At 48.7% G+C, this 25,683-nt stretch overlaps 1 protein-coding gene across 1 annotated transcript; it reads left to right on the top strand.

The window, feature by feature from the left end:
* Positions 1-581: 581 nt before the first annotated feature.
* Positions 582-24,444, top strand: TRPV5 (transient receptor potential cation channel subfamily V member 5). Its single transcript, XM_057504848.1, has 15 exons — positions 582-905; positions 3,078-3,175; positions 3,343-3,465; positions 3,941-4,078; positions 4,366-4,464; positions 4,583-4,758; positions 5,133-5,279; positions 7,054-7,266; positions 16,417-16,503; positions 16,593-16,669; positions 16,922-17,087; positions 17,271-17,337; positions 19,091-19,359; positions 22,208-22,314; positions 23,100-24,444. Exons 1-15 carry the CDS (start codon positions 778-780, stop codon positions 23,398-23,400), a joined length of 2,196 nt encoding a protein of 731 aa, XP_057360831.1. The 5' UTR covers positions 582-777; the 3' UTR covers positions 23,401-24,444.
* Positions 24,445-25,683: the final 1,239 nt, after the last annotated feature.

The raw sequence follows: 25,683 nt of genomic DNA, 5'->3' as shown, positions 1-25,683 counted from the left end.
GGGGTTCTCACGGAGGACGTGGCCTGGAGACGTGAGGGCCTTCACAGTTGCAGACAGAGATGATCACAACTTAGAGGAAAAGCCCCCGGGGCTTTGAGCCCATCAAAGGAGAATCAACAGTCCTCAGGCTCTTCTGGCCTTAGTTTACAGACACCTCCAGTAGAAAGTGCATTTATCACCCTGATTTTACAATTGAAAGGCTGAGGCACGGAAGGCTCCCCTAACTGACTTGTAAGGGCTGAGCTCCAGGATTCAAGCCTGACCAGTCTGACTGCCGAGCTAGAGGGCTTTGCTTCCCTACTTTCCTGCATCCCACTAACTGCTCACCTTGCTTGTGGGACCCACTTTCCGGGGGGCTCCATGCTTGCTCCCCCTCTAGATTCCTCTGTCCAGCCCTCCCCACTCAGTTCTCAGCTGCTGCCCCAGCCGGCTGCCAGGAGCAAAGTGCCCTCCCCTTTTCCCTCCCAGCTCCCGGGCAGGTTCTGTGCCCCAAGGGCTCCTTCTCAGACAGCTCCTCCCCCTCCAGGTAGAGCTGCTCTGTCCTGGCAGGCACTCCAGTCCTCTTACTGCAAACATGCGTACGCACACGCACACGCACACGCGCACACACACACCCCACATCGCCGCAAACTGCTCGCTGCACACACATCACCTGTGGAAGACATACTCATTCCCGGTCCCAACCCCAAACAGACCCCGCCTCCTCGGCTGCTGCTGAGCCTAGACCAGCTCCTTTTACCACATTCCCTTAACCTGCCAGTGCTGACAGGAGAAGACATGGGGGCTCCTCCGCCCAAGGCAGAAGGGCCCTGGATCCAACTCCAGAAGTTTCTGGCCTCCTGGTTGGTCAGAGAGCAAGACTGGGACCAGCTTATGGACAAGGCCTATATGCAACAACAGAAGAGGTAAGGGGCCCCAGTCATACCGTATCCCACTTCTCGCTGATCCAGTGGGTTCTAAATTCCATACAGAGTGCCCCAGAGTTCAGGGCCAGGCACTTGGATATACCCAGCCTTCCCATCCCAAAGCCCCAGTGGCCTAGTTTGTCAGGTGTGTGTGCATGTATGTATGTATGTGGATACAAAGCCAGGAACAGAATGACCCTAAGGCTCTGCCTGCCTTCCCGGTGGAAGGGTTGGGGGGAGGCCAACAGGGACTGGCTAGAGGAAGCCAGGGTATTTGGGGGGATGACAGGCAGGCACAGGCTGGGGGGAAGGGATGAGATCCTTCCTGTGGGTTTTAGAAGACTTGGCTGGAGAAAGAGTACAGAACAACCATTAGAATGAATGAAATGTGATTGCCTGGGAAAGTGGCAGGGAGAGCTTTGTTTTGTGTACCACCTGGAGATGAACAGCTGGGGGACCAGGTGATGATGGACAGTCCTTAGTTCAGTCCATCCACCTTTTACTGCGAGTCTACTGTGTGCATCAATGAGCTAAGTAAGTCCTGAGGATACAGTTTGAATAAGGCCTGTGCCTGCTCCTGGGGTACTTTCAGTTCTGGGGAAGCTGGTGCACCTGGGGCAGATCATTTCATGGCTACCCTGAGGTCCAGACCCTGGAACAGCAGCCAGGGCAGAGACCCATCCTATAGGCAGGCCTCTGTCTTGGAGCATTTGGGGAATGTTGGAGGGTAAGGGAGCAGACGCTAGCACATCTGTGGGACAAACAAGGCTGGCTGCGTGGGTGGGTGCATCGGGCCCTGTGGTTCAGAAGAACCCGGTGCTGTCCTCATCATCTTGAAATCCTTAATTGTTTTTAAACAAGGGGTCTGGTATTTTCATTTTGCACTGAGCCTTGCAAATTGTGCAGCCAGCCCTGGGTGCAGTCTGAGCCCTCTTTGCAGAAAGGATCTCTGCTTGCTCACCAACCCCCACCCCAGGCCCTGCAATGGAACCTTTGGCCTCCTACCTCCCTCCGGACTTTAGGGTGGGACCAGGGCAGCCTTCTCTAGGAGAAAGCTGAGTTCTGACCTCCACCCTGCAGAGGGCAGTGGGCTAAGGGCCTGGAGTGCTGACGCTGTGTGGGGTGCCCTCAGCACAGGGGCTGAACCTGGAAATCCTGGGTGCAGGCCCACCGAGGGTCTAGGTGAGACGGCAGGGGGCCACTGGCCCTCACTCTGAAGACCCGTCCTGAGAGCGCAGCCCTAAGGGGCAGACCCGAGCTTCTCTTTGGTTCCCTGGGTGCATGGAAGAGAGGAATTTTGGGCTGGGGGACACCATGGAAGAACCGCTCAGGTTCTCTGTCTTTCATGTCTTCCTCATGACCCTCAACCTGCCAGGCTTTGTGTTCACCTCAGGAGCCAACACGTACTTGCCCAGCTAGATCGTCTTCAACTTAAGCTTCGGCTTTGTCTCTTGTTCCCAGGAGAGAAACTAAGACAGTGTGTAGGTCCCCAGGGACCTCTGCTCACCCCGAGTTGTACTATCCTCAGAGGAGCCCAAGGCTACATTCCTCCTCCAATGTAAACTAGGTATTTAACCCTTGTATCAAAGGGTAGAAAGCAGAACGAACAGCCCCTCCATCCCCCACTCCGCAACGCTCCCTGTCCCACAGCAACCCGAAGAGCCCGCAGGTTAGTCAGCTCACAGAACTCCTAAGCCCTAACAGCTGGCCCATCTCTCCCTCTCTACCCGTCTGGTCTCTCAAACTCCCCTTGGCTAAAAAGAGCCGGTTCAGCCGGCCTGGGAACAGGAATGAAAACCTGGGTAGAAATTCCCTTTCCTCCACTTTCCCCAGGTCCTGAGGTTCCCGAAATATTTACTCAGCTTAGATGGTTTCAGCCAGGCCTGATGGCCTCCTTAGGCCCGACACCCCTCTACTAAGTCTCCCACACAGCTGAGCCATGAGGCACCCCAAGTGGGAAGAGCTAGTGTGTGGCAACCACATGGGAAACCCAGAAATGGGCTCCATCCGCAGTCTGACCCTCTGCTAGAATCCAGTAAGCAGCTCTTTGCAATGTGTCACTGAACACTTTGTATGAATGGTATCTGTCCTAGGCAGAGAAAGTCTCTGATCCTTTCTGTTTTTATCCTCTGTGATTCTGTTTCTGCCCGACTCATGTTCATTATCTCCCAGGATTCAAGAATCTCAACTGCTTCGGGCAGCCAAGGAAAATGACCTGTGTGTCCTGAAGAAACTTCTGCTGGACCAAGCCTGCGACTTTGGACAAAGAGGTGGGGTTGGAGTTTACCGTGGTGGAGACAGGGGCAGGTGGCACCCCTCTCTGCCCCAGGATGCTAAGGGTTTCTGCAAAGGGGCCTTGGAAAGTATCTCTGTAGCCTGGGGCCCATCCTACCAGGCGCTCTGGAAAGTGTCTGACACATCTCTCATTCTGCTCCAGGAGCCCTGGGGGAGACAGCGCTGCACATCGCTGCTCTCTATGACAATCTCGAGGCCGCCATAGTGCTGATGGAGGCCGCCCCAGAGCTGGTCAAGGAGCCCACCATGTGTGAGCCATTTGTAGGTGAGGGACTTGCACAGAAATTCAAGGTGGCTACAGGTATGGGAGGGTCTGATGTCATCCCTTAAAATGGGCTTCTGAAGGGTGAGTTGTGGAAGGAGTGATGGAGGGTTCATAAAGGTTGCCCTTGAGTTGGGAGGAATGCAAAGATTCTGGTTCGGGCCGTTAGCGTCTGTGCCTCCCTTTAGCCACTTATTATTTCCTTGAATTCTCTCGTGCTCCCTGAAGGGAAGAACTCCATTTCTTTCTCTCCTAGCAACACAGAGTGGTTGCATTTACACCCCACTCCCCCAGTAGTCAAGAGGTAGGGACAGTGAGGTGGACAGCCGGCGGGACTAACTGCCCTCAGTCCCACTGTGCTGAGCCAAGGGCAGACATTTATGCAAGAATCTGTCAGGGATCTCCTGCCAGCCAGGGGCAATGTGCCCCTGACAGAATTAGGGACAGAGCCCGTGACTGAGGGCTGTCTCCGAGCCAGGTCAGACTGCGCTGCACATAGCCATCATGAACCAGAACGTGAACCTGGTGAAAGCCCTGCTTGCCCACGGGGCCAGCGTCTCTGCAAGAGCTACAGGCGCAGCTTTCCGCCACAGCGCCCGCAACCTCATCTACTTTGGTGAGGGCTCGGGCCAGGGCCAGGGCTGGGGGAGGCGGGGTGAGAGGGGGGAGAGAGCAAAGGGGGGGTGGGCTGAGCAGAGCTCCAGCCCCGGGGCACCTGGGAGGGGCCAGCCTCTCGGGACTTAAGGCCAGACACGACCCTCCCTGACCCTCTGCACCGCACCTGCCTCTGCCTCTGCTGACAAGGGTCCCCGAGCCCAGGGCTGAGATGGGGGAAGAGGTGGTCACCCGGGGAGACCACCCATCTCACCCCGCACTCAGGCCACGGAGTCCTCTTGTCTCCAGGGGAGCACCCTCTGTCCTTTGCTGCCTGTGTGGGCAGTGAGGAGATCGTGCGGCTGCTCATTGAGCACGGAGCTGACATCCGGGCCCAGGACTCCCTGGGTAAGAGCTGGGCTGGGAGGGGAGGAACGGGGACAGCCCCCAGGCGCCCCTGGGGTGGGCATCGGGAGCACCAGGGACTTTGATCTGGGGGCCACGTGACACCCGTGTCCTCTCCCAGGAAACACTGTGCTGCACATCCTGGTCCTCCAGCCCAACAAAACATTTGCCTGCCAGATGTACAACCTGCTGCTGTCCCACGATGGGCGCGGGGCCCGCCTGCCAGCCCTGGACCTCGTGCCCAACCACCAGGGTCTCACCCCCTTCAAGCTGGCTGGCGTGGAGGGCAACACCGTGGTGAGGGCCCCCCAGCCCCGTGCTGTCCCTCTCATGACCCTTCCTCCCGAACTTCCCCAAAGGGAGGTGGCCCCTTACTTCCTACTCCATGTCTGCCTCAGGAATCCCTGGCTCAGGAGTGCTGAGACTCATACCCTAGAAAACTTACTCTGTAATCCAAAGTTCTGCTCCCTCTGCCTATTCCCTTCGTTCAGATCTTTATAAGGTTTGTGGAAAGGAAAGACAACCAGAAAAAATGGAGTTTCATGTATCAGAGGTTTGCCAATTCCTGACTGTCTGGAGCCCTGAGGAGTGGGCGGCAGCCCTCTTCGGACGTGGTGTCCCTTTGCCGGCTGTCCTGCACTGACCCTCTGCTCACCGCCGTGCTCTCTCAGATGTTCCAGCACCTGATGCAGAAGCGGAAGCACATCCAGTGGACGTGCGGGCCACTGACCTCCACTCTCTACGACCTCACAGAAATCGACTCCTGGGGAGAGAAGGTGTCCTTTCTGGAGCTCGTGGTCTCCTCCAGGAAGCGGGAGGTATGGAAGCCATGCAGCATGCGGGGCTGTCAGGTGTCCCTGTCGATGTGCTCAGATCCTGGGCTCCTTCTAATAGACGGAGATGAAGACAGAATTTTGAGGCTTCAGGAGAAAAGTCCAATTAGCTCCCCTTTCCCAGCTGTTCTCTCCCTTCCACTTACCTTTCTCATGCCAACATCTCTGAGAAGGAACTCTCCAAAGGGAAGTCGCATCCTATCATTCATTCAGCCTATCAAGTGAAGGTGCTCTGACACTGTACGAGGAACTGAGAACACAGAAATAAATAAACACAGTCCTGTCACTTAGCTTCCTCAGATTCTAGTCCCTGTCCTTGATCATTGCAAGAGAGTACAACAATGTATAGAGTTAATTTCCTATCTCCGTGCATCACAGGGGTCTGTACTATGCAAAGTGAACTTGCCTTGGATGGGCCAGAGAAGATACCACAGAAGAAGGGTTTCCAGAGAGGGGAGAACACGTGGGTCAGTCAGACAGTACTGAAGGAGGGATGTGAAGGAAAGGAAGCCCTTTGCAGACTGTGGTAGACAGGAGAAAATGCTGCAGGCCTTCAGAAACCTCCGAGATAGTGGCAAGATAGCGTTTCTGTTGTTTATCTGCCACATGGCAATTTCCTAGGAGCCCCAGAGCCATAAAACTCGGATGTCTGTTAGCACTAATGAGTAGAAGAAAACTTGAGTGGCCAGTTTTTGTGATCTTCCCGGAGACTATGCCTGGAAACAGATAAGCTTTGAGAAGGATTTCCTGGGAATGAGAACCGCGGTCCCTCTGCGTTGACTAGGCCACCACGGGTCCTGACTTCCGGTTTCAGCCAGCTCTCATGTTCTCCCACAGGCTTTCCTCTTTTGGTCAGCTTCTTCTCTTTTCCCTCAGAGTTCCTTCCTAGCCCCTTCTGTATCACTTGCTGCCTTTTAGTTCCAACCCACGACCCAGACTCCTACATAATGGCAAAAACAGAGGCTTTCTGGCTGGAACTTCTTCAGCTTTCCTGCCCTGATGTGCCAAGCATATCTGGAAAGTGCCTGATGTCTGCCCTTCCCTGTAGGTTTAGGGGCAAAGATACTCTTCCGGCTAATAGTCCTTCCAGCTGCACTTTGAATATTTGTCTTTTCCTACTTTCCCATGCCTCATCCCATCCACCCTCCTCTCTCATCAGTATCTTTAACCTCTCGCTGTCTGCTTACCCCAGAGTACCAACCCACCTGGCTTAGATTATGGTCACATCCTGCTACCTATGCCCTCTATTGCTCCTCTCCACCCCACAATGCTTCTAGAGCAAATATGACTACTTCCAAGTGCTTCCCAGTGCATTCAGAGAGTGGTTCAAACTCCCCATCTTGGCATTCACAATGCACGGTGATCGGCCCTTAGTGACTTCCTGGGTTGTAACTCCTGCCCACTACTCCCAACAGGTTCCGCCGTCTCCTGTCCACACCTCATTCCCAGTGGCTTCTCGTACCTTCCGGCCTTGGCAGCTGCTGCTACTTCGCCGAGCAATATTCTCTAACTCACTAACCACTACTCATCTTTCGAAGCGTCAGTGGCGCCTTGTCTTTACTTCTGCAATCGTTTATCTGCCACACTAGCTCAGGGCTTAGCACACAGGAGAAATTTGCTAGTTGTCTGTAAAAGACATGGCGATCTAGCTGCATGAATGATGCTAGAGCGGGCCACTGCCCTCCCTCTGGGGCGCGGCGGGAAAGCCGCCCTCCTCACTATGCTGGTCGCCCCGAACGGCACTCTCCTTCCGTGGCAGGCTCGCCAGATCCTGAAACAAACCCCAGTGAAGCAGCTGGTGAACCAGAAGTGGAAGAAACATGGGCGGCCGTATTTCTGTGTGCTGGGCGCCCTGTACGTGCTCTACATGATCTGCTTCACCACGTGCTGTGCCTACCGCCCCCTGAAGTTACGCAGTGGCAACCGCACGAATCCGCGAGATAGCACCATCCTCGAACAGAAACTGCTGCAGGTGCCTCTCCCCGGAGGGGGTGGGAGGGAAGGGTGGCCTGGGTGACGGCGCTGCGGTCCCGGGCTCCAGCAACTGCAGGCTGCTGATCACCCAGGCAGAAATTAGGCATGAGAGAGGCTACCAGGCCGGGCTCTTAGTAAGTCAATGTGCACTCGTCCACAGCCGTGGCTTTTCTCGTTAACTTTGTAAGAATCCTTACAAACACCACACGTTTGTAAAATTCCTGACGATTTACATAAAAACCAGTAATGTGAACTTAAAGGGAAAGCTTGTTCCGAAGGGAGGAAAACTGTGCTCCACGTCCACTTCTAAGTCCTTTTCTGATCTGTTGGGGCAACACAGATACCCCTGTGGCCCACACTCTCTTCTGTGTACTATCAATATGAGCCCATTGGCAATGACGTGTCAGCTGCCTGACCAGCTGTCAGACCCTGTTTGGAGGATGCCTGGAGCGGGAGCAGGTGGAGGTAAATAATCTCCACAGTCCCTTTTGCTTTTGTGGGCTTGTACTCTTTGGTTTCCTTCAGAAACCTGGCGTGGAGAGGATGGCTGAGCAGAGGGGTGGCGCAGATGTAAGCCTGAGGTCAAAGGGAGCTGACCCTCCCTGTGTGACAGAATAACTGGACTCTAATGGGTGCTTCTAAGCATATACATTCAAACCAGTGTAGCTCCACTGGGTTGGCCTATTGTTCATAGGTCACAAACATGTTTGTCCTGGTGACCTGAAAATAGCCAAAAGGGGATGCGGGCATGTAGGCAGGAAGCAAAACAAAGAGGAAGAAGAATTTTGTTTGGCAAGTAGCAGATGGGTGATGAGTTTGTGCTTCCTGCAGGTGGATTAGCCACAGGCATAGCTCAGCTCAGACTAGGAAAAGGGGTAGCTTGGGTCAGAAAGAGAATATAAACTGCCTGCCTCACTGAGGATCAAAAATGCTGAGTGAAGTTAGACAAAAGACAGTGGTAGGCACAGAGAAGGAACAGAGCAGAGAGCCTTGCTAAACCCTGAAGCAGTTCAGGATACTCCATCTCTGCTTCTGTAACTGCCTCTAAACATATACACAGTGTGCTCAGCACCCAGAGCCACTTGCTCACAGAGTAGCGTTTGCTGCCTGCAGAGGACAAGCCTGGGTGTGGTGGGGCCGCCTCATTAGAACGGGCACAGGGGTGCTCGGGGCAGCTGTGCTCCATGCATCTCGTGCTGGGCATGAAGGCTGCCTTGGGTGGAAGCCACACAGTAAGGACATTTAGGAGACAGTCAATTGGGACAGGAAAGTAACCGGAAATGGGGGAAATGTATAAACACAAATGAATTGAGAGTGGTGGGATTTTTCCAATGTTCTTGGCTCTATTTCTCAGATGCATTCTTTCTCTACCTTCCCTTTGGTCTCAAACTTGGGAATTTTGGGGACTTAGAATGTAGATAGCTTTCTGGACTGAGAGCTGGGTGATGCTGAGCAACTGATAACCAGTAAGTCTTTTCCCTATGTGTCTGCTTCTCTTTGGGGAAGAGAACATGGTCTTTTGGCCCTGATGGTCTTGTTTATATTTGAAAGATGCCCTCCCCGTGGCTCAGGACGAACTGAAGCCTGATTACACCTTTCCTCTCTCCTTCCTTTGCCCCTTTAGCACTTTTACCCTTTTGCCTTCCACCTAGTAAAGAGCTGTTTTGGTTCAAATAGAACTCTTGACTTTCACATATGCTTTTTTGGTGCAGGAGGTAGAGTAGGGGTTATGAATGCTGTGTTAAGGGGTTTGGACGGTGAAGAACACCAACGAAAGAGCTCTGCTCGTTGCGTTAGCCCCTGAGCCTTGGTCTTGAGTTTATGGATTATCTGTGTTCCTGTTATTCAGTAGTAAGTCAATTAGGACTTGATCATGGGTTTCCAAACTTATCACCATGATTTGAAAGATTTTACTCTCATGACTTGTTAAACAACAGGAGTTTCTCTTTTTCTCTACACTTTTTATTACCTGAAAGTCTTAGAAAAATGAAAATCCACCAATACAGTGTCTTGACTTGATTAATGCAATTGTTGCCATAATAGTTAACCCGTGGAACTTTTTCTTGGATCAATGAATACTTTAATATCCAATTATATTAATAAAGCTGGCTGCACAGGGCTCTGAGTCACTGTAGGATTCCCCCTGTGAATCTTCCAGGGTCTGGAGAATCACTGGGCTCTATGAGGGCAGCACAGTGGTACCACCTCAGGGCACTTGAAATGAAAGAAAAAACTCGTCTATTTATGTGAGGTGGCACAAACTACACAAAAGCAGATGTATGAGGATGGCGTCAATGTGTCTCCATCCAGTTTGGGATCTATTTTAATGGGTTTTTCACTCTAAGATGCCTCATTGTTTGGTCATGAAAGTTATGCCCTTTCACAGTTTTCCAAGAACTCTATTAATTAGTTAGAGTTAATTTCCTTTCCCCACCCAGGGTCTGCTTGGCTCAGGCAGAACATGAACTATAGTTGTCTGAGGATTCCAGGTGAGCAGAAGTCTCAGCTGGGAGTCAGTCGCCTTGGGTTTTAGCCCTAACTCTGCAACCAAATAGTGTTTTGACCTTGAGCAGCTCCAACCTCTTGCTAGATTGGTGGTAGTTAACCAAGACTGTACATTAGAAACATTGGAAGTTGGTAAAAATACTGGCTCCTAAGCTATGCCACACCTAATAAATCGGAATGTCTGAAGCTGAGTCCCTGGCACTGGTATTTTTAAGAAACCTTCTGAGTGATCCTAATATTCAGCAGGGCTGAGAACTCCCGGCTTCCATCTTTCTGATCAACTAGGCAACAACTTTCCAGTCTTGAGTTGGTCACTCTGCTCGTTTAGATTCCAGATGAACCGTGCAGTCAGAGGGTATTGATCTCTTATCAGCTGATTTCCTTTTTGTCTCTTAAAGATTTTCTTGCTTTCACCTTTGCCCCTTTCCCAAAAACATTTCACTAATTCATTCATTAGGCAAGTCATCACCAAGAACCCATAGAGCCTAAACATTGTTCTAGGTGTTGGAAATTCAACGTGGTCTGAGCAGAACATGTGATCTCTGCCCTTTTGCAGTTTACGGACTGGCAATGTTACTGTTACAATTCACATTATTTGTTCCTTTTGTAAGAAAAAGAACAGGATGCTAAGAGCTTATTATAAGGGCCTCTGGGCACTCTGAGGCCAGCAAAGGCTCCCCTGAGGAAGAATACTGGGCTGAGATCTGGGGATGAGTTAAAGGTGAAAAGGATGAGTAAAAGGTGAGAAATCCATGTCTCCAGGCTTTGAGAGCTAGCCAGGGCTTGCCACACTCACCTTTGGCTATAGCTAGTCTTTCCCTGTCCCAGTGAGGGACACTGGGGTGTCGGGCAGGAGGCAGATATGGAAGCACCTTCTTCTTTCAGCTACTGAGCTCTGTCTGATTGCTAGTTTGGATAAAGGGCCTCTGTTTTTGAGGTGGTTAACCTGTCAGTTTCTAAGGTAAGTCATACTTCAGTGGGAATAGGGAGAATTCCTCTGTAGGGAGTGGTTTTTTTCCCAAATTAATCCTCCTGAGAAAATGCAGACACCAGGACATGAAGTAAACTATTGGAAGGCAGCCTTAGATGGGGACCAGATCACCCTCTTTTTTTGGCCCAGTGGTTCTCAACTTGTGGTACGTGGCAGAAATACCTACAGCTAAAAAAGAAGATGCCAGGTGCCTGCTTCAAACTAATTGAATTAGAAGCCCCAGGGTTGGCCTGGGCATGTGGGCTGTGACAAAAACTTCCCAGTTGATTTTGATGGGCAGCCCTGGCTAGGAACCCCTCACAGTCTAGAGAATCAGAGTAACTCTCCATCGGGAGCCAGCAGGACTCTTTCTGGGAACTTCACGTCTTTGCAAGCCCCATCTTGGGGAGGAAAAGATGGTGCAGGCCTGGAGTTTGACGAGTTCTGAAGTCCTCCCACTTCCTCGGGGTGGCCCATGCTTTCCCCTCCCCCTCGGTCCTGCGCACTACTCTGCTATGTCCATACCCTCTGGGCATTTCCTTCAAGGCCCTGAGCTCAGCCAGCTGGTAAGTGAGAACAATCTCCTTAGGCCCATTCTCAATGAAGTATGAACGGTCAGCCTCTGCAGGGGATTTGGCTTTTGACAGTGTCTGAAATGCCAAGCCATGTAATGCTGTGAAGCATTCCACTCATTGTTGGAAGACATTTATTTCTAACAGGGTTGGATGGAGTATTTTCTCAGTGCATTATTAATCAAGTCTGCTTAGGTGACCTTGAGCTAAGCATCTGGAAATCCCAGAAAAGCCCAATTTGTTGCCATCTTTTCCCCAGTCCTACTTCCTGGCACTCCCCCACCCCCGGCTTCACTTTCCTTCTGTGACGTTCAGATCCTGCTCAGCTAGCATCCTCTGCCTCTTTCCCTCCTTCCTTCTTCTGAATTAACGGAGCATCTACTATATTGTGCTTCGTGGATAAAAAGTCCCTGCTCCCAGGGGGCTCTAAAATTATCGGAGAGACTGGGAGCATTCAGACGATTCAGCTCAGGGAGAGGGCTGTCTGTGGAGCAGCACCTGGACCTGCAGGAGAGACACTGACCCCCCTGTGCGGGTGGGGCAGGGAAGGAGACCCAGAGAGCGTGCTGGGCCCTGAGTCTGGAGGGCAGAATAAAACTGAACCAGAAGAACGTGGTGGAGGAAGGCAGTGTAAGAATACGGCACCATTCATGCGAACGGTAATCCATCCCTACTTAACAACCAAGAACCCCAACAGTGGAATGAGGCTGAGCTCACACAGAGTATGGGACATGAACTGGGAGCCAGGAAAGCAAGTGTCTTGGACGTCACGTTGGTAGCAATGGGTTTTCTTTTCTTGTTCTTATCTCACAATGAGCAATTCTAATTAAAAGAATAAATACCCACGATTAAAAATCAAACAGCAGGTACAGTGGAGAGCAATAGCGTGCTGGTTCTCTTCCCCTACATCTTCTTCCCAGGAGGCCACCAGTTTTACCTCTGTAAGCTCTTCAATCCTGTCTTCATCTCTACCTGCTGAATGATGTGTTTCCTTCTCTGTTCATTAATTACATTTAGAAATTCTCTGCTAAACTATGGTGATAAGGATTTAGAGAAGACCCTCTCTCCCATCTTCCCTTCATTTTTATTCTGGAGACTTTGGGGAGCCAGGGATGGTATTAAACAGAGAAGCCATATGATGGTAGTCGCACTTTAGAAAGACCTGTCCAGAAGCATGGCAGGGAGTGGGTTGAATGAGGGAGAAATGGTGCATGAGAAACGAGATGATAGACGCTAAGGGTCTGCATTAAGGGAATTGAGGGAAATAAGGGTATTTGAGAAAGAATTGGGTGACTGAATGAACAGGATCTGGAAAATGTGTCTCTGCTAATTTACTTTGCCAAACATAACATTGATCCCAAAACCCTTTCTCAAGAACCATAAATGTAGAAAGCTGTGGATCAGCCTTGCAATATCAACAGAAAATCTTGAATACAATCACCAGCGTATAACATTCTGAAAAATTCAAATAAAAACTCATTAGCAGTTTTAGAGTTTAATTCTAGAGAAACAAGGATGGCTAATTAAAGAGGGAGTTCTTACTATTGGTTCAATAGACATAAAAAATGTTCACTAAGATTCAATGACCCTGTCCATTGTTAAAACACTGAAACCTTTCTCAACTTTGAAAAGGGTATCTATTCCAAACCAAGAGCCAGCATTTTCATTAGTGTGAACACTAGAATTCCCCTTAACAATAAAAAAAGGAAAAATATTTTAAAAACCCCATAGCACCATATTCTTCAGTTTTATTGAGTTAACATTGACAAATAAAATTGAAGATTTTTGAAGTCTGTATCACAATGATTTGCTATGTGTATACACTGTGATAGGATTCCCACCATCCAGTTTTAATACATCTGTCCCCTTACATACTTGACTCTTTTTGTGTGAGAATGATTAAGTTATACTCTCTTAGCAAATTTCAATTATATAACATAGTCATAGTTCTACATTAGATCCTTAGATCTTATTCATTTTATAGCTGAAAGTTTGTATCCTTTTACCAACCTCTCCCTATTTCTTCCACCTCTTGGTCCTGCCAACCACTTTTCTACTCTCTGTTTCTAGGAGTTTGACTTTTTTTTTTTAAACGATTCCACATGTCAGTGATACCATGCACTATCTGTCTCTCTCTTATCTTACTTAGCATGTAAATGCCTTCAAGTTTCATCCATGTTGTCACAAATAGCAGGATTTCCTTCTTTCTCATGTTTAAATATTATTCATTATGTACATGTACCTCATCTTCTTTATCCATTAATTTGCTGATGGTCACTCGATTGTTTCCATGTCTTGTCTACTATAAATAATGCTCAAATGAGTATAGGAGTGCAGATACTGCTTCGAGACCCTGTTTTCATTTCCTCTGTATATATACCCAGAAGTGGGATTGCTTGATCATATGGTAGCTCTACTTCTAATTTTTTGAGAAACCTCCATACTCTTTTCTGCAGTGGCTGCATCAACTTATATTCCTATGAATAGTGCACAAGGCTTCCCTTTTCTCCACATCCTCACAAATACTTGTTATCTTTTGTCTTTTTCTCTCTCCGGGGTGAGGTGATATTTCATTGTGATTTTGATTGACATTTCCCTAGTGAATAGTGATACTGAGCCCCTTGTCATGTCCCTGTTGGCCATTTGTGTATCTTCTTTGGAAAGGGGCTATTCAGTTCCTCTGATCATTCTTAAATTAGATTGTTTGGTATTTTTTGCTAGTGAGTTGTATGAATTATCATTATTTTTACTGCAATTTTCACACACATATATTACCTTTTGTTTTCCAGAAAGAGCAGTTAAAAACAAGCAGCAAACAAATAAAAACCCTACCCAGAGGTCTGTGTGGTGGTCCCGGAGCACAGGAAGGAAGGAGGGGATCTCGGGAGATTGCGGCACCCTGCAGCTGCTTTAAGGGAGAGGACCTCTGGGGATAGAGCTGTGGAGGCGGCCACTTTAGGTAGTCAGATAGAGCGGTCAAGTTCTCCATTAGCTGGAATTTTACCTTTTCATCTTCTGAGGAAATGGCTGGTGCCTCTCGCCTGCTGTCCTTTAGGGGTGCCGCTCTTATCCCCACTGTTCTCCTGGCCAACTTGTACAGTTCCTGTTCTTACTTGAGCCAGGGAAAGGTTGGCTTTCCAGATATATGCAACTAAGATACAGAGTTTTAAAAAGAATTCAAAAATTTTGTACAAACACATATATGGCATAGATGTAATTACTTTATCTCTATATTTAAAGTTATTTTATTTTTATGGTTAATGTATTATTTATCTTTCTACTTACTACCTGATTCGCAAAAGGAATTGGAATGTTTTACAATTTAAAACAGATGCTATAGGAACAGTAAGATAAAGAAAGAGAACAAGGCCCATAACTGAATTTCAGGACAGAGGAGAGATGATTCAACAATAGTTGCTAGAACTGAGGGTAAAAAAAGAACTCGGAGCCTCCTCAGAAGCGAAGCAGAAGGGAAATATCCCATTATATGATAAAATAAAATTCACCAGCTTACCAAAAGGGATAAACATCAGAGACATTTACAGAACATCAGTTCTTTATACAACAAGGTAACTGAAGTTGAGTCACAGGTTGTTAGATCACATTGTTCGCCAGGCGCATAGGTGCCAACCCTTTTCCCAGTGTCTTCTCATCCCAAAAGATTTGCCTGAAGTATGTCCACCATCTGTTGGTAAGTCTGTTGCTCCCCTTCCATGAAGCCTACCTCCTTGGCCTCTTCTGAGCTGGCACTCACATTCTGGGCAACCATGGGGCTCCTGGTGGGGGCCTTTTTTATACCACAAATTGCCTCCTACTACAGAGCATCTCTTCTTACTTCAAAAACCATTCCTCTCACTGTGCCAGCGGGTCTGCTGCTGGAGGGACCTGCAGAGGGATGATGAGAGGTTCCAGTTTATCAGCAAATCAGAGATAACTTACATTCCTTAAGCCTAAGGAGAGCTCACATCCTCGCTAGCTTAGATCATCAGCTTTCCCACTGGCCCCCAGGACTCTCAGCAACTTTCTTGGGTGCACTATTCAGAGATGTGACCTTGGAGAACAGAGTTACCAAAAGTCTAAAGGGAACCCGAATGTGTTGAAATTATTTGTACAATTTCCTGTGGGAATTATGTATAAATGAATAGAGTTTTCTGGAAAGAGGGTCCATCATCTTTATGATAGTCTCAGATGGGTTCATAAACTCAAAAAACTTAAGGGTTATGATTGTAGGATCCTCTCACTACATCCATGTAATGTGTGAGCCTTTCACTGTGAAATAACATGCACAGAAGGATGGGCTTCTTTCATCTTAACCTTAGGACTATACTTTCAATACCTACTGCTCAGGATAAGGCCCTTTCTTAGAACTAAAATCCATTTCATATCTCTAGCCCCTTTCCTGATCTTTTCTATACTGCCAAATCATAAGAAAAACACAATGAATACATCAACAGTGCTTTATTGTTTATATAAAGTATAACCAAATACATCATCCAATTTGATCTCACAACAGCCCTAAGAGGTAGGCATTATAGACTCCATTTTACAGATTAGAAACCTCAGGCTCAGGGATGTTTGGGGACTGATTCCAGGTTTAACTAGACCTGGTAGGTTCTGGCTCCACTCCGGAACCTGAATCCTGTGATATGTTTATGGTCTATTCTACCTGTCTGAAACCACAGTGAGTTTGTGAAAACTGGACTTTCAGCATAGCTGAAACCATCCAAGCCACTAATACCTCTTCTTGTTGCTTTAGCCTTTTTAACTGGATGCTCTAAAATGTGATTTCAGCCCCTCAGTACATACAACATAAATTCCTTCAGTACACACAACATAAATTACTGCTTACAACTTGCTAGGTGGCGATTCAACTTATTAGCATGTGCAACATTTATTAAGCTTTGATAAACCGACTAATGCCCTGGCCACAGAGTTAGCCACAGTGACAGACACAATGGGGGCAAGGGGGTCATGAGGGTGGTGCTAAGGGGGGGCCTTTATTCATCTTGGATAAACTTTAGTTGCTTTAGACCACTTGCCCTAAAGGATTTGACTCTTGACCCATCAGAAAGCACTTCTTATCTTGAATTTCTTCCCGCAGGAGGCCTACGTGACTCCACAGGATAAAATCCGACTAGTGGGGGAGCTGGTGACCATCGTTGGGGCTGTGATCGTCCTGCTGCTAGAGGTGAGGGGTGCAGGTTAAGGTCGTCCACCTGAGGCTGCAGTCTGAAGTGCAGTCTACATTGTCTTTCTGTTTCACTGGCCTCTTTCCAGATCCCGGACATCTTCAGGGTTGGTGCCTCTCGCTACTTCGGACAGACTGTCCTCGGGGGGCCATTCCATGTCATCATGTGAGTGACCCTTCCTCCAACCCCCCTGCCTCCCTTGCCCATGCATGTTCTGGGTCTCTTGTTCACCCTCTGGGACCTCAGCTGATCCTCACCTCCAGTGGTTTCTCTCCAGTGGGCCTGAATGTGTGAATATACGTGCGTTGTAGGTGTAAGGACTAAGTCTGAGTGTGGGGTACCACTCGACTCACTGCAGTGCCGGAGGGGACCTAGGGTATTTTCCCCTCTCACCCTCTGCTCCCTGCTCTCCCCCAGCATCACTCACGCCTGCCTGGTGCTGGTGACCATGGTGATGCGCCTCTCCAGTGCCCCCGGGGAGGTGGTGCCCATGTCCTTCGCCCTGGTGCTGGGCTGGTGCAGCGTCATGTACTTTGCTCGAGGATTCCAGATGCTGGGCCCCTTCACCATCATGATCCAGAAGGTCTGTGTTTCCCCAGCAGTTTCTCTGGCTTCGGCCACAGGACCTTCCCAGACAGAGGGAGGGAGGGCGAGCGAGGGAAAAGCCGCCCAGAGTGCCACCATGGGGCCCTCCCTCTGCCAGCGGTGCTGCTGGGGGTCAGGGGGAGAAAGGTCACCTTCTTCCCTCCCCTGCTATTTCCTGTAGATGATTTTTGGAGACCTGATGCGTTTCTGCTGGCTGATGGTTGTGGTTATTCTGGGATTTGCCTCAGGTAAGAGTGCGACTCCGCCCTCTGCCAGATCATCGGATCCAGGTCTCCAGAAAGCTCCCTCACTCTTGCTCTCAGTCCTCGTTTGGCTTCTCATTTGCACCCCCTTTTGCTTCCTTTTCCCCTGGTGGAAAGTGAGTCTCAAAGCACACTCAAGTCCATCAGATCAGGGTCACTCAGGTTGGCCCACAAGGTAGACCCATGTGCTTTGAATAACATTCATGTTGACTCACTGCCCTGCACAACCTTTAAAGAAGAGAGAGAAAAGAGGACTTTGGAGAGAGAGGGACATTAAACAGGAAAGACTGGCCAGTTGCAGATCTCAGAAAACGCTGTAGACAGACGGGGTGATATTGGGCTCTTCTCTGTTTACACTAAAGAAGAAGAAACAGCATTTGGTGGCATATAGCATGCTTTTTTTTTTCTATGTGTGGTCAGAGTTGAGAGAAAAGGAAAGATTTCAAAAAAGGAGGTGCAGAAAACGAGTTTGGAGAGTTTGAAGAGCGAGAGAGGAAAACAGAGGAGGAGTTATGAAGAGAGGCTAGCAAAGAGAGCAAGCGGGACCCAGTTGGGACTCGGAGCCCATGGGCGAGTGCCAGGAGGAGGGAGAAGAACAAGAAGAAAGGAGCAGCCAGCCAGAGCCCCAGGGCGGCGGGGGGAAGGGCGTGAGGCGTGGAGGAAGGTCTGGGGAGAGACCTTCCAAGGAATGGAGAGTTTCCTGTCTCGCTCTCTCGAATGAGCGTCCTTAGACAAGGGGGTGTCTTGGATGACAGTTGGAGAACCCCCAACTCCAAAGGACCATGGCTTTCAATGTAAAGGGAAATATCTCTGTCTTAGGAATTCCCCTGTGTATGGGGATCCCACAAAAGAGTAGAGCAAAATAATGTACCAAGATCTGCACTCTGAAAGGGAATCTTCCTGTTGGGAGTACCCCTCACATGCCCTTTCTCCACACATGCCCTCTGTCCCACCCACATCCACATGGATGCAGATGACAAAATGCGCTCGGGCTCACAGAGTGGTTGTCAGTAGGGGTCCTATACCCATATCACCTATGTTGTCTCTTCTTTATTGTTGCACTTGCTTTCTTCCTAAGTAAATGAGAAACAACGCTTTTCCTAGACCCTATTTCTGCTCTTGCGGTCACCTTGTTTATATTTGAGTTCCCCACACAGACAGGAGTCTTGTAAAGGTTCAAATTTTGTAAAAATGTTTGAGGATGCCCAGTACCATCTAGTAGGCTAGACACTGAGCAGGGAAAACTTTCCATGATGGTCCAAACTCACCCAGGGAATCTTAGAGTGGCGGATGGTTATCTGCAGGGCATTCAGACTTTCTGAAAGGTGCTTTTGTTTTTTAGCCTTTCCATGTGCTCAGTTCTTTAAAATTGTTAGAGATTCCATGCTTTCTTGTAGTTACCTGCCTCTTAAATATTTGATTTTCTAAAATATAAAAACCAGTTTGGTGATTTATTTTACATATATATATATATAAATTTTTATAAATGACTGAGTGTGTTACCATTATCAAGAGTGATGGATTTGGTCATAGGATGTCTCAGGGTTAACCAGGTCCACAGGTAAAATGTGACTTACATGTATGCATACACATTTACATTTAGGGGTGTGTATGTGTGTGTTCACCGTATGGAGATACATGTTGGAGGTAAAGTGAATGCACGAGTACTGACCAGGTCCACGCTTATTTGTTAACAACGTGTTTTCCCATCTCCGTGCCCTCCTCCTGGGCGGAGCAGCGTTCTATATCATTTTCCAGACGGAGGACCCCACCAATCTGGGGAATTTCTATGACTACCCCATGGCTCTGTTCAGCACCTTCGAGCTTTTCCTCAGCATCATCGATGGACCCGCCAACTACAATGTGAACTTGCCCTTCACGTTTGGCATTGTCTACTTTGTCTTCGCCATCGTTGCCACACTGCTTATGCTCAACCTGTTCATCGCCATGATGGGTGACACACACTGGAGGGTGGCCCACGAGCAGGACGAGCTATGGAGGGCCCAGGTGAGTTTCTTAGTATTAGTCTTTCGAAAGGGCAGGAAATGGAGACAAAATTCAAAGTGGAATATGTTACAGTTGATACTCTTAGGAGAGTCATAAAACAACCCAGTGGGACTGTCACCTCAACAGAGGAGCATCTGGAGGCATAGAGGGGGGAAATTGCAGGGTAAAATGGTAGGACAGGGGTAAGATCACCACCCAAGAGCCGGGGATGTTGATCACAGGGGAAAAGTAGCTCCAGTGGCTATTCTTGAGTCTGGTGGGAATAGAAACTTCTTATACGTTCCAGTTTTTAATTTGGGCCTTATTTTCTATTTGCTTCTGTAACTCCCTGTTTCTGTATGATCTGTTCTTTATGTAATAATTTGCTAATAACATTATAGAGTAGTAAGTACCTTTAGTGGTCCTCTGGCTGAATTCCTACTCAAGAATAGTCATTTATTGTCAGAGGGTCATTCAATATCTTCTTTCATGCCGATGAGGATCTTATTATCATGTGGATTTGGGTAGTGGTTGGGAGGAAGAGAGCTTTTCATTTTTCAAAAGTTTTTGTTATTAGAAAGGTCCATGTTACATTGAGCTAAACCTATCTTTGATTCCTTTCTTTGGCCCCAGTCTTTTTTCTCATATAATACAGCACACATTCTTCCACATGGGCTACATTCAAATATTTTAATACAGCCATCACTGATCCCCTCAGACGTTCCATTCATTTAACAATAATATTTAGAGCCCGCTATGTGTTGGAAATGTCTGGGAGCTGGGGACACATGCATGCAGTCTGTCCCCTCATGAAGCTTACAGTCTGTTTGGGAAGACAGACATTAAACAAAGGACTTGACAGAAAGCTGTACAATTGCGGCAGGGAAAGCGTCACAGAGAAGTAGAAGATGCTAAGAAAGGGATGCAACAGAGGGGTCTGCCTGGAGAGTGAGCAGGTGCTTTCCTGATGGAGTGATGTTTAGGATGAGCCTCTAAATATAAGTAAGACTTAGCCAGTTAAGAAGAATGAGGATGGAGATGAGGGTTTGCTTCAATCAAGACTCTTGGCTACAGGCACAGAAAACCAAACTCAAATAGACTTTTTTAAAGAAGGCACTGGGAAGAGGATGTGTTGGTCCTCATAACTAGAGAGTTTAAAATTAAACTAGCTCTAGGCATGTCTGGCCAGAGCCCAGATCTCCAGGTCACACATGACATCAGTTGCTTTGCTCTGCCATCTTTTGTCCGGGCTCTCTTGTAAGTCAGACTCTCCTGGCGTATTGGTGAGCTATCTTCTAGAAGCTCCAGACTCCAAAAGGAATGTGCAGGTACACTGCACTGCACAACTCCAAGGGCTCCATTCTTGTGGTATCCTGGGTGTCTCCTGATGCCGTGGAAAAATGCAGCCTTCAAAAGAGCATCTTTCCCCCAGTGAACCCAGCCTGAGTTCCTTCTCACTGCATCAAGTGTCAGTCATGGGTGCATCCTTGAAGTCAGGGATGATGCCCAGGACTGCAGGGTGGTGTTGGTGGTGGTGGGGTTTGGAGGAGAACGGACTGATTAACCAGGGCTGTGTGCAGCCCAGTCTGCTCCAACCAGTGGACCAAGAGCGGTGAAGGAACGGGCCCCTAAATGAAAGGTGGGTCCTGTTACCAGAAGGAGCTGGGGACACTGAGGGCACAAGGAGACACAATACACATTCAAGATAAAGGAGAAGACCTATCCAGGGAAACAGAATAAATAATTGAAAGTCTTGAAGTTCAAGGGAATTTGGTGCAACTCAGAAATCCAGAGAATGCCTAGGGGACTGGGCCCCTAAGGTGGCAGTGGGCAAGGGGAAGACAGGGGCAGGACATGGAGCACTGGGCCCCTTTCAGGAATACTGGTTCCTTTGTGTAATAAAGCTCCCTGGGCCCAGTCCGACCTGACTGTGCCTTGTATTCATGCCCTAACAGATTGGGGCCCTTTCTAAGCTAGCATGGTCCTGATGGGCAGGAGGAGAGCAGCGCAGTGAGGGTCCTGCCCTCCACACTGTGCTGTAAGGAGCATCTAAGGCAAGTCAGGTCTCAGAGCAGATATACAGTTGGCCCTTATTAAGCTTATGATCAACTAGAACCCCAGCATCTTGGTTATGTGACTTAAATAGCTAAGCCCCTTTACTGTTTTCCTACACTCAGTACAGATACTTTAGTTTTAAATGTAAATCTAGGACCTTCCACTTAGTTTCCTTACACTTCATGTTACTGCTATTTGACTAGCATTCGGTCTGATGAGGTCACCTTTACATGCTTCTGTCACCTCATCTATTATATATCCCTCCCAGTTTTGTGTCACAGGCCTGTTTGATAAGCTTTTCTTCTGTGTTTCATTTAAATAATTAATGAGGCAAAGGACAGAATATGTGACATGCCACTAGAATTTTCCCTGCCAAGTTGGTGGTCATTAACCTACTCTTTTCCTTCTTGGGATATGTGGTGTTTAATTTGCTGCAAATTCCCTGAACACTAGCAGCATCATTGTGTCCCCAAGAACACAGAGATTCTATTAAATCATTTCATTTAAATTAGAGTCATTGGTCTGTGGCTTTCCTTATGAAAAAGCAAATGAGATTACTTTGGAATGACTTGTTTTCCATGAATCTGAATAGTAATGTAAGGGTCACTGTTTCATTCAAAACACTCAAAACATTCTCTCTCCTTTTTGGTGAATGATGAGGAAGGCAGGCCACATGGTGCCTGGCACAGGGGATGGGCAACGGCCGCCATCCCCACTCAGCTCTGCTGTCGTCATCCCACAGGCTCCTTTTAGTTCCCTCTGTGGGCGGCCTCCAGTGCTCCCTGGCCCTCACGGCCTTCTGGCCTCCTTCTAGGTGGTGGCCACCACGGTGATGCTGGAGAGGAAGCTGCCTTGCTTCCTGTGGCCTCGGTCTGGGATCTGCGGGAAAGCCTACGGGCTGGGGGACCACTGGTTCCTGCGGTGAGTGACAGCGTGTGTGTGGGGGCTGTGCTGGGTGTGAGGCCACGGAGCAAGGGGCATCAGTTCCACGTGTATCCTCCTCTTCTCCTTCTGGAGATCCCAAATTGGACCCAAAGGAGAAAGCATCACTCTATAAAGTGAGACGTGTTAGCCTCCTCAGGGGAGGAGGACGGAGCTGAAGTGGAGGGACAGAAGGATGCTGGTGGCTGGCACCAGACTGGGAGCACATCAAGGCTGGGAGCACATCAGGGTGGAGGGCACATCAGGCCAGGAGTACCTCAGAGCAGCTGTGTGTGAGCGGCTGTGTATATGAAACACGTCTGAGTACAGGTTACCCAACTCCTTCCAGTCTTGATGCCACCTGACCCCCATTTCTAGTTTATTCTTGCCTTGAAGTCAACCTCCTCTTTCCTGCTCTACCTTCAGCTCCTGACCTGGCTCTCCTCTCATTTATTTCCTCAACTGCATCTCTTTATCCTCATGACATCTTTATCTGATAACTGACCGTTGTCTCTTGCATCTTCACCCAGTCCCCCCACCATCACACACAGGAGCACTGCTACCCTCCAGATCCTGGCCACTTACCTCGGGGGTCTCCAGCCCAGTGCACACCCCCTTCCGGCACCTGACCTTCACTGAGCCTGGATGCTCTTCCTGCATCGGCTTCAGTCCCTCTTCCCCTCAGCTCTTGATCCTGTTTGCTACATGTGCCCCATTCACCTCGACTTCCCCCCACGGTCCATCTCTCCCACCTCACTGAGTCCTTTCCTCTTTCCCCTGCTCAGAGTCGAGAACCACCACGACCAGAATCCTTTGCGAGTGCTTCGTTATGTGGAAGCCTTCAAGGGCTCGGACAAGGAGGATGGACAGGAGCGTCTCTCGGAGAAACAGCCCTCTGTGGTTGAAAGTGGGACTCTAGCCAGAGCATCCTTAGCCCCTCCAACTCCCTCCTTGTCCCGGACCACATCCCACAGCAGCAGCAGTCACCGGGGCTGGGAAATCCTTCGTCGCAACACCCTGGGACACCTGAATCCTGGGCTGGACCTTGGTGAGGGGGATGGAGAGGAAGATGTCTATCATATATGATTAGGACCCTGTTACTGTTTGCTGGACTCTAGGTGGGCCTGCGCTGGGGCAGAGGGGGAGACGCTTGCCTACACGTGTATCTGACCTCCTACCTGTGAATCATGGGAGGGGGTGGACAGAAGAATTCTTAAAGGCCCTGTCTCACCCTTCCCATGAACATTTCTGGAGATGAGCAATGGGCTTCTGTTGTCTCACATATCTTCTGGGTTCCTCAAGTCCCATATTTTGGGAAAAGAACATATCTTTTCAAGCAAAGTTGGACTTGCCCATCAAAGACATGAGGTAGGGCTGCTATATTAGTGTCTGGGTCATCTCTCCCGGTGCTCCTTGCAGACCCTAGGAAGCAGTAGGCTGTGACACCTGCCTGCTTCCTCAGGGCCAACTGTGGGGAGAGCCAGGCCTGGCGTCAGTTTGTGGTCCTTCCCTTTCCTGTACCCCTGTGGAGTGTTCTCCCCGATTAGCAACCAAAGCCCACCTAGAAAACTGCAAGAAGAAAGGTTCTTTAACCTTGTTTCATTATTTTTTTAATTTTTATTGTGTGTCAGATACACATAACAAAATTTCCCATTTTTAGGTATCCCATTCAGCAGCATTAAGTACCTTCCGGTGGCTGACTACACAGCCATCACCACTGCCCGCCTACAGCTTTTTTGTCATCCCAGACACTCTTCTCCTCACTAAGTACTGACTCCCACCATCCCCTCCCCAGAGCCCCTGACAACCAGTATTCAACTTTCTGCCTATGCATCTGACTACTATAGGTGACCTCATGTGAGTGGAATCGTACAATATTAGTCCTACATGACTGGCTGATTTCACGAAGCATAATATTTTCAAGATTCATCACGTTCTAGCATGTTTCAGAATTTCCTTCCTTTTAAAGGCCAAATGATGTTCCATTGTAAGCGCACACTATGTTTTGTTTATTCATTCATCCATTGATGGACATTGGGTTGTTTCCATCTTTTGGCTGTTGTGAATAAATACTGCTGTGAACACTGGTGTACAAATATCTGTTCAAGTTCCTGCTTTGAGTTCCTTTGGACATACCCCTAGAAGTAGAATTGCTGGATCTTACAACAATCTGTTTAACTTTTTGAGGAACTGCTATACCGTTTCCATATTGGCAGTGCTATTTTACATCTCCTCCAGCAATGCACAAGAGTTCCATTTTTTTCCACATCCTCACCAACTCTTGTTACTGTTTGTTTTTGTTTTTTTAAATAATGGCCATCCTAGTGGGTATGAAGTGGTATCTCATTGTGGTTTTGATTTGTTTCCCCAATGACTAATGAAATTGGACATCTATCATGTGCTTATTGGACATTTGCTTATCTCTTTTTAGAGAAATGTCTATTCAAATCCTTTTCCCATGGATGAATTGTGGTGGTTTTTTGTGGTTTTGAGTTGTTTTATCCTTGCTTTTAGGCTCAGAGTCTGAAGTGTTTGTATCTCATTTGCATCCTGGTGCTTTTAAAAATGTGTGGCACATGGTGCCTTTCTGTGCCTGAATGGCCCAACGGTTGCTTTTATGGGACTGTCCCTGGTCTGTCCCTCAGATGGCTCATTAGCAGCTAATCATCCTTGTGCCTGGAGGTAGCAAATTCTGAGCTGGCAGCAGCCATCCTCCACACCCTGTCCCTTAGCCCTGAGGCTGAGTTGAGTGACAGCAATAACGGAGGATGGGCCTTCCACCTCAGGAAGGAACTGGGAACTAGGTGTCCAGGGCACCCGTGATCGGGGCCCACAGACAGCCTCTGTCTGGTCTCCAGCCCTTTACTTCTCATCCCAGCCCATAATATGTGATATATAGTAACTTTGAAGAGTCCTGTGGTCTGGAGTAGAAAGAGGTGAGTGGGATTGTGAAGCCACAGGCAGGCTCATCTGGATACTCATGCCAAGCACAGCTGAGGTGGAACGGGGTGGGCATCCCCTACAGTGACGGAGGCACACACGTCATCATCCGCACTGGTGCCCGGGGGGCATGGTTCCGGAAAGAGCTGTTCCTGGGACCCCCTGATTTCCTTTCACAATGGAAGCCCTTCCTCCCCTCCGTGAACCTACCTCCCCTCCGTGTTCCTGACCCAGGTCCCTTCTGGCCCTTCAGAAAGCTGTGCGCATCCTGGTTCCTCCAACTCTTCTCAACCTCCCCGCCTCCACTAGCTCTAACAGGCAGCGAAGAACCATACTCTATTCTTGCCCTTCTTCAAAGAAATGCAAACGCCCTCCCTTGTCCTCTCTCTTTTCAGCCACTGACATATCTTTTCTACTCCCTCTTCAGGG

This window comes from Manis pentadactyla, chromosome 7, assembly GCF_030020395.1.
Source record: "Manis pentadactyla isolate mManPen7 chromosome 7, mManPen7.hap1, whole genome shotgun sequence".
NCBI classification, from domain to species: domain Eukaryota; kingdom Metazoa; phylum Chordata; class Mammalia; order Pholidota; family Manidae; genus Manis; species Manis pentadactyla.
This window is presented reverse-complemented; position numbering and strand designations above follow the sequence as displayed.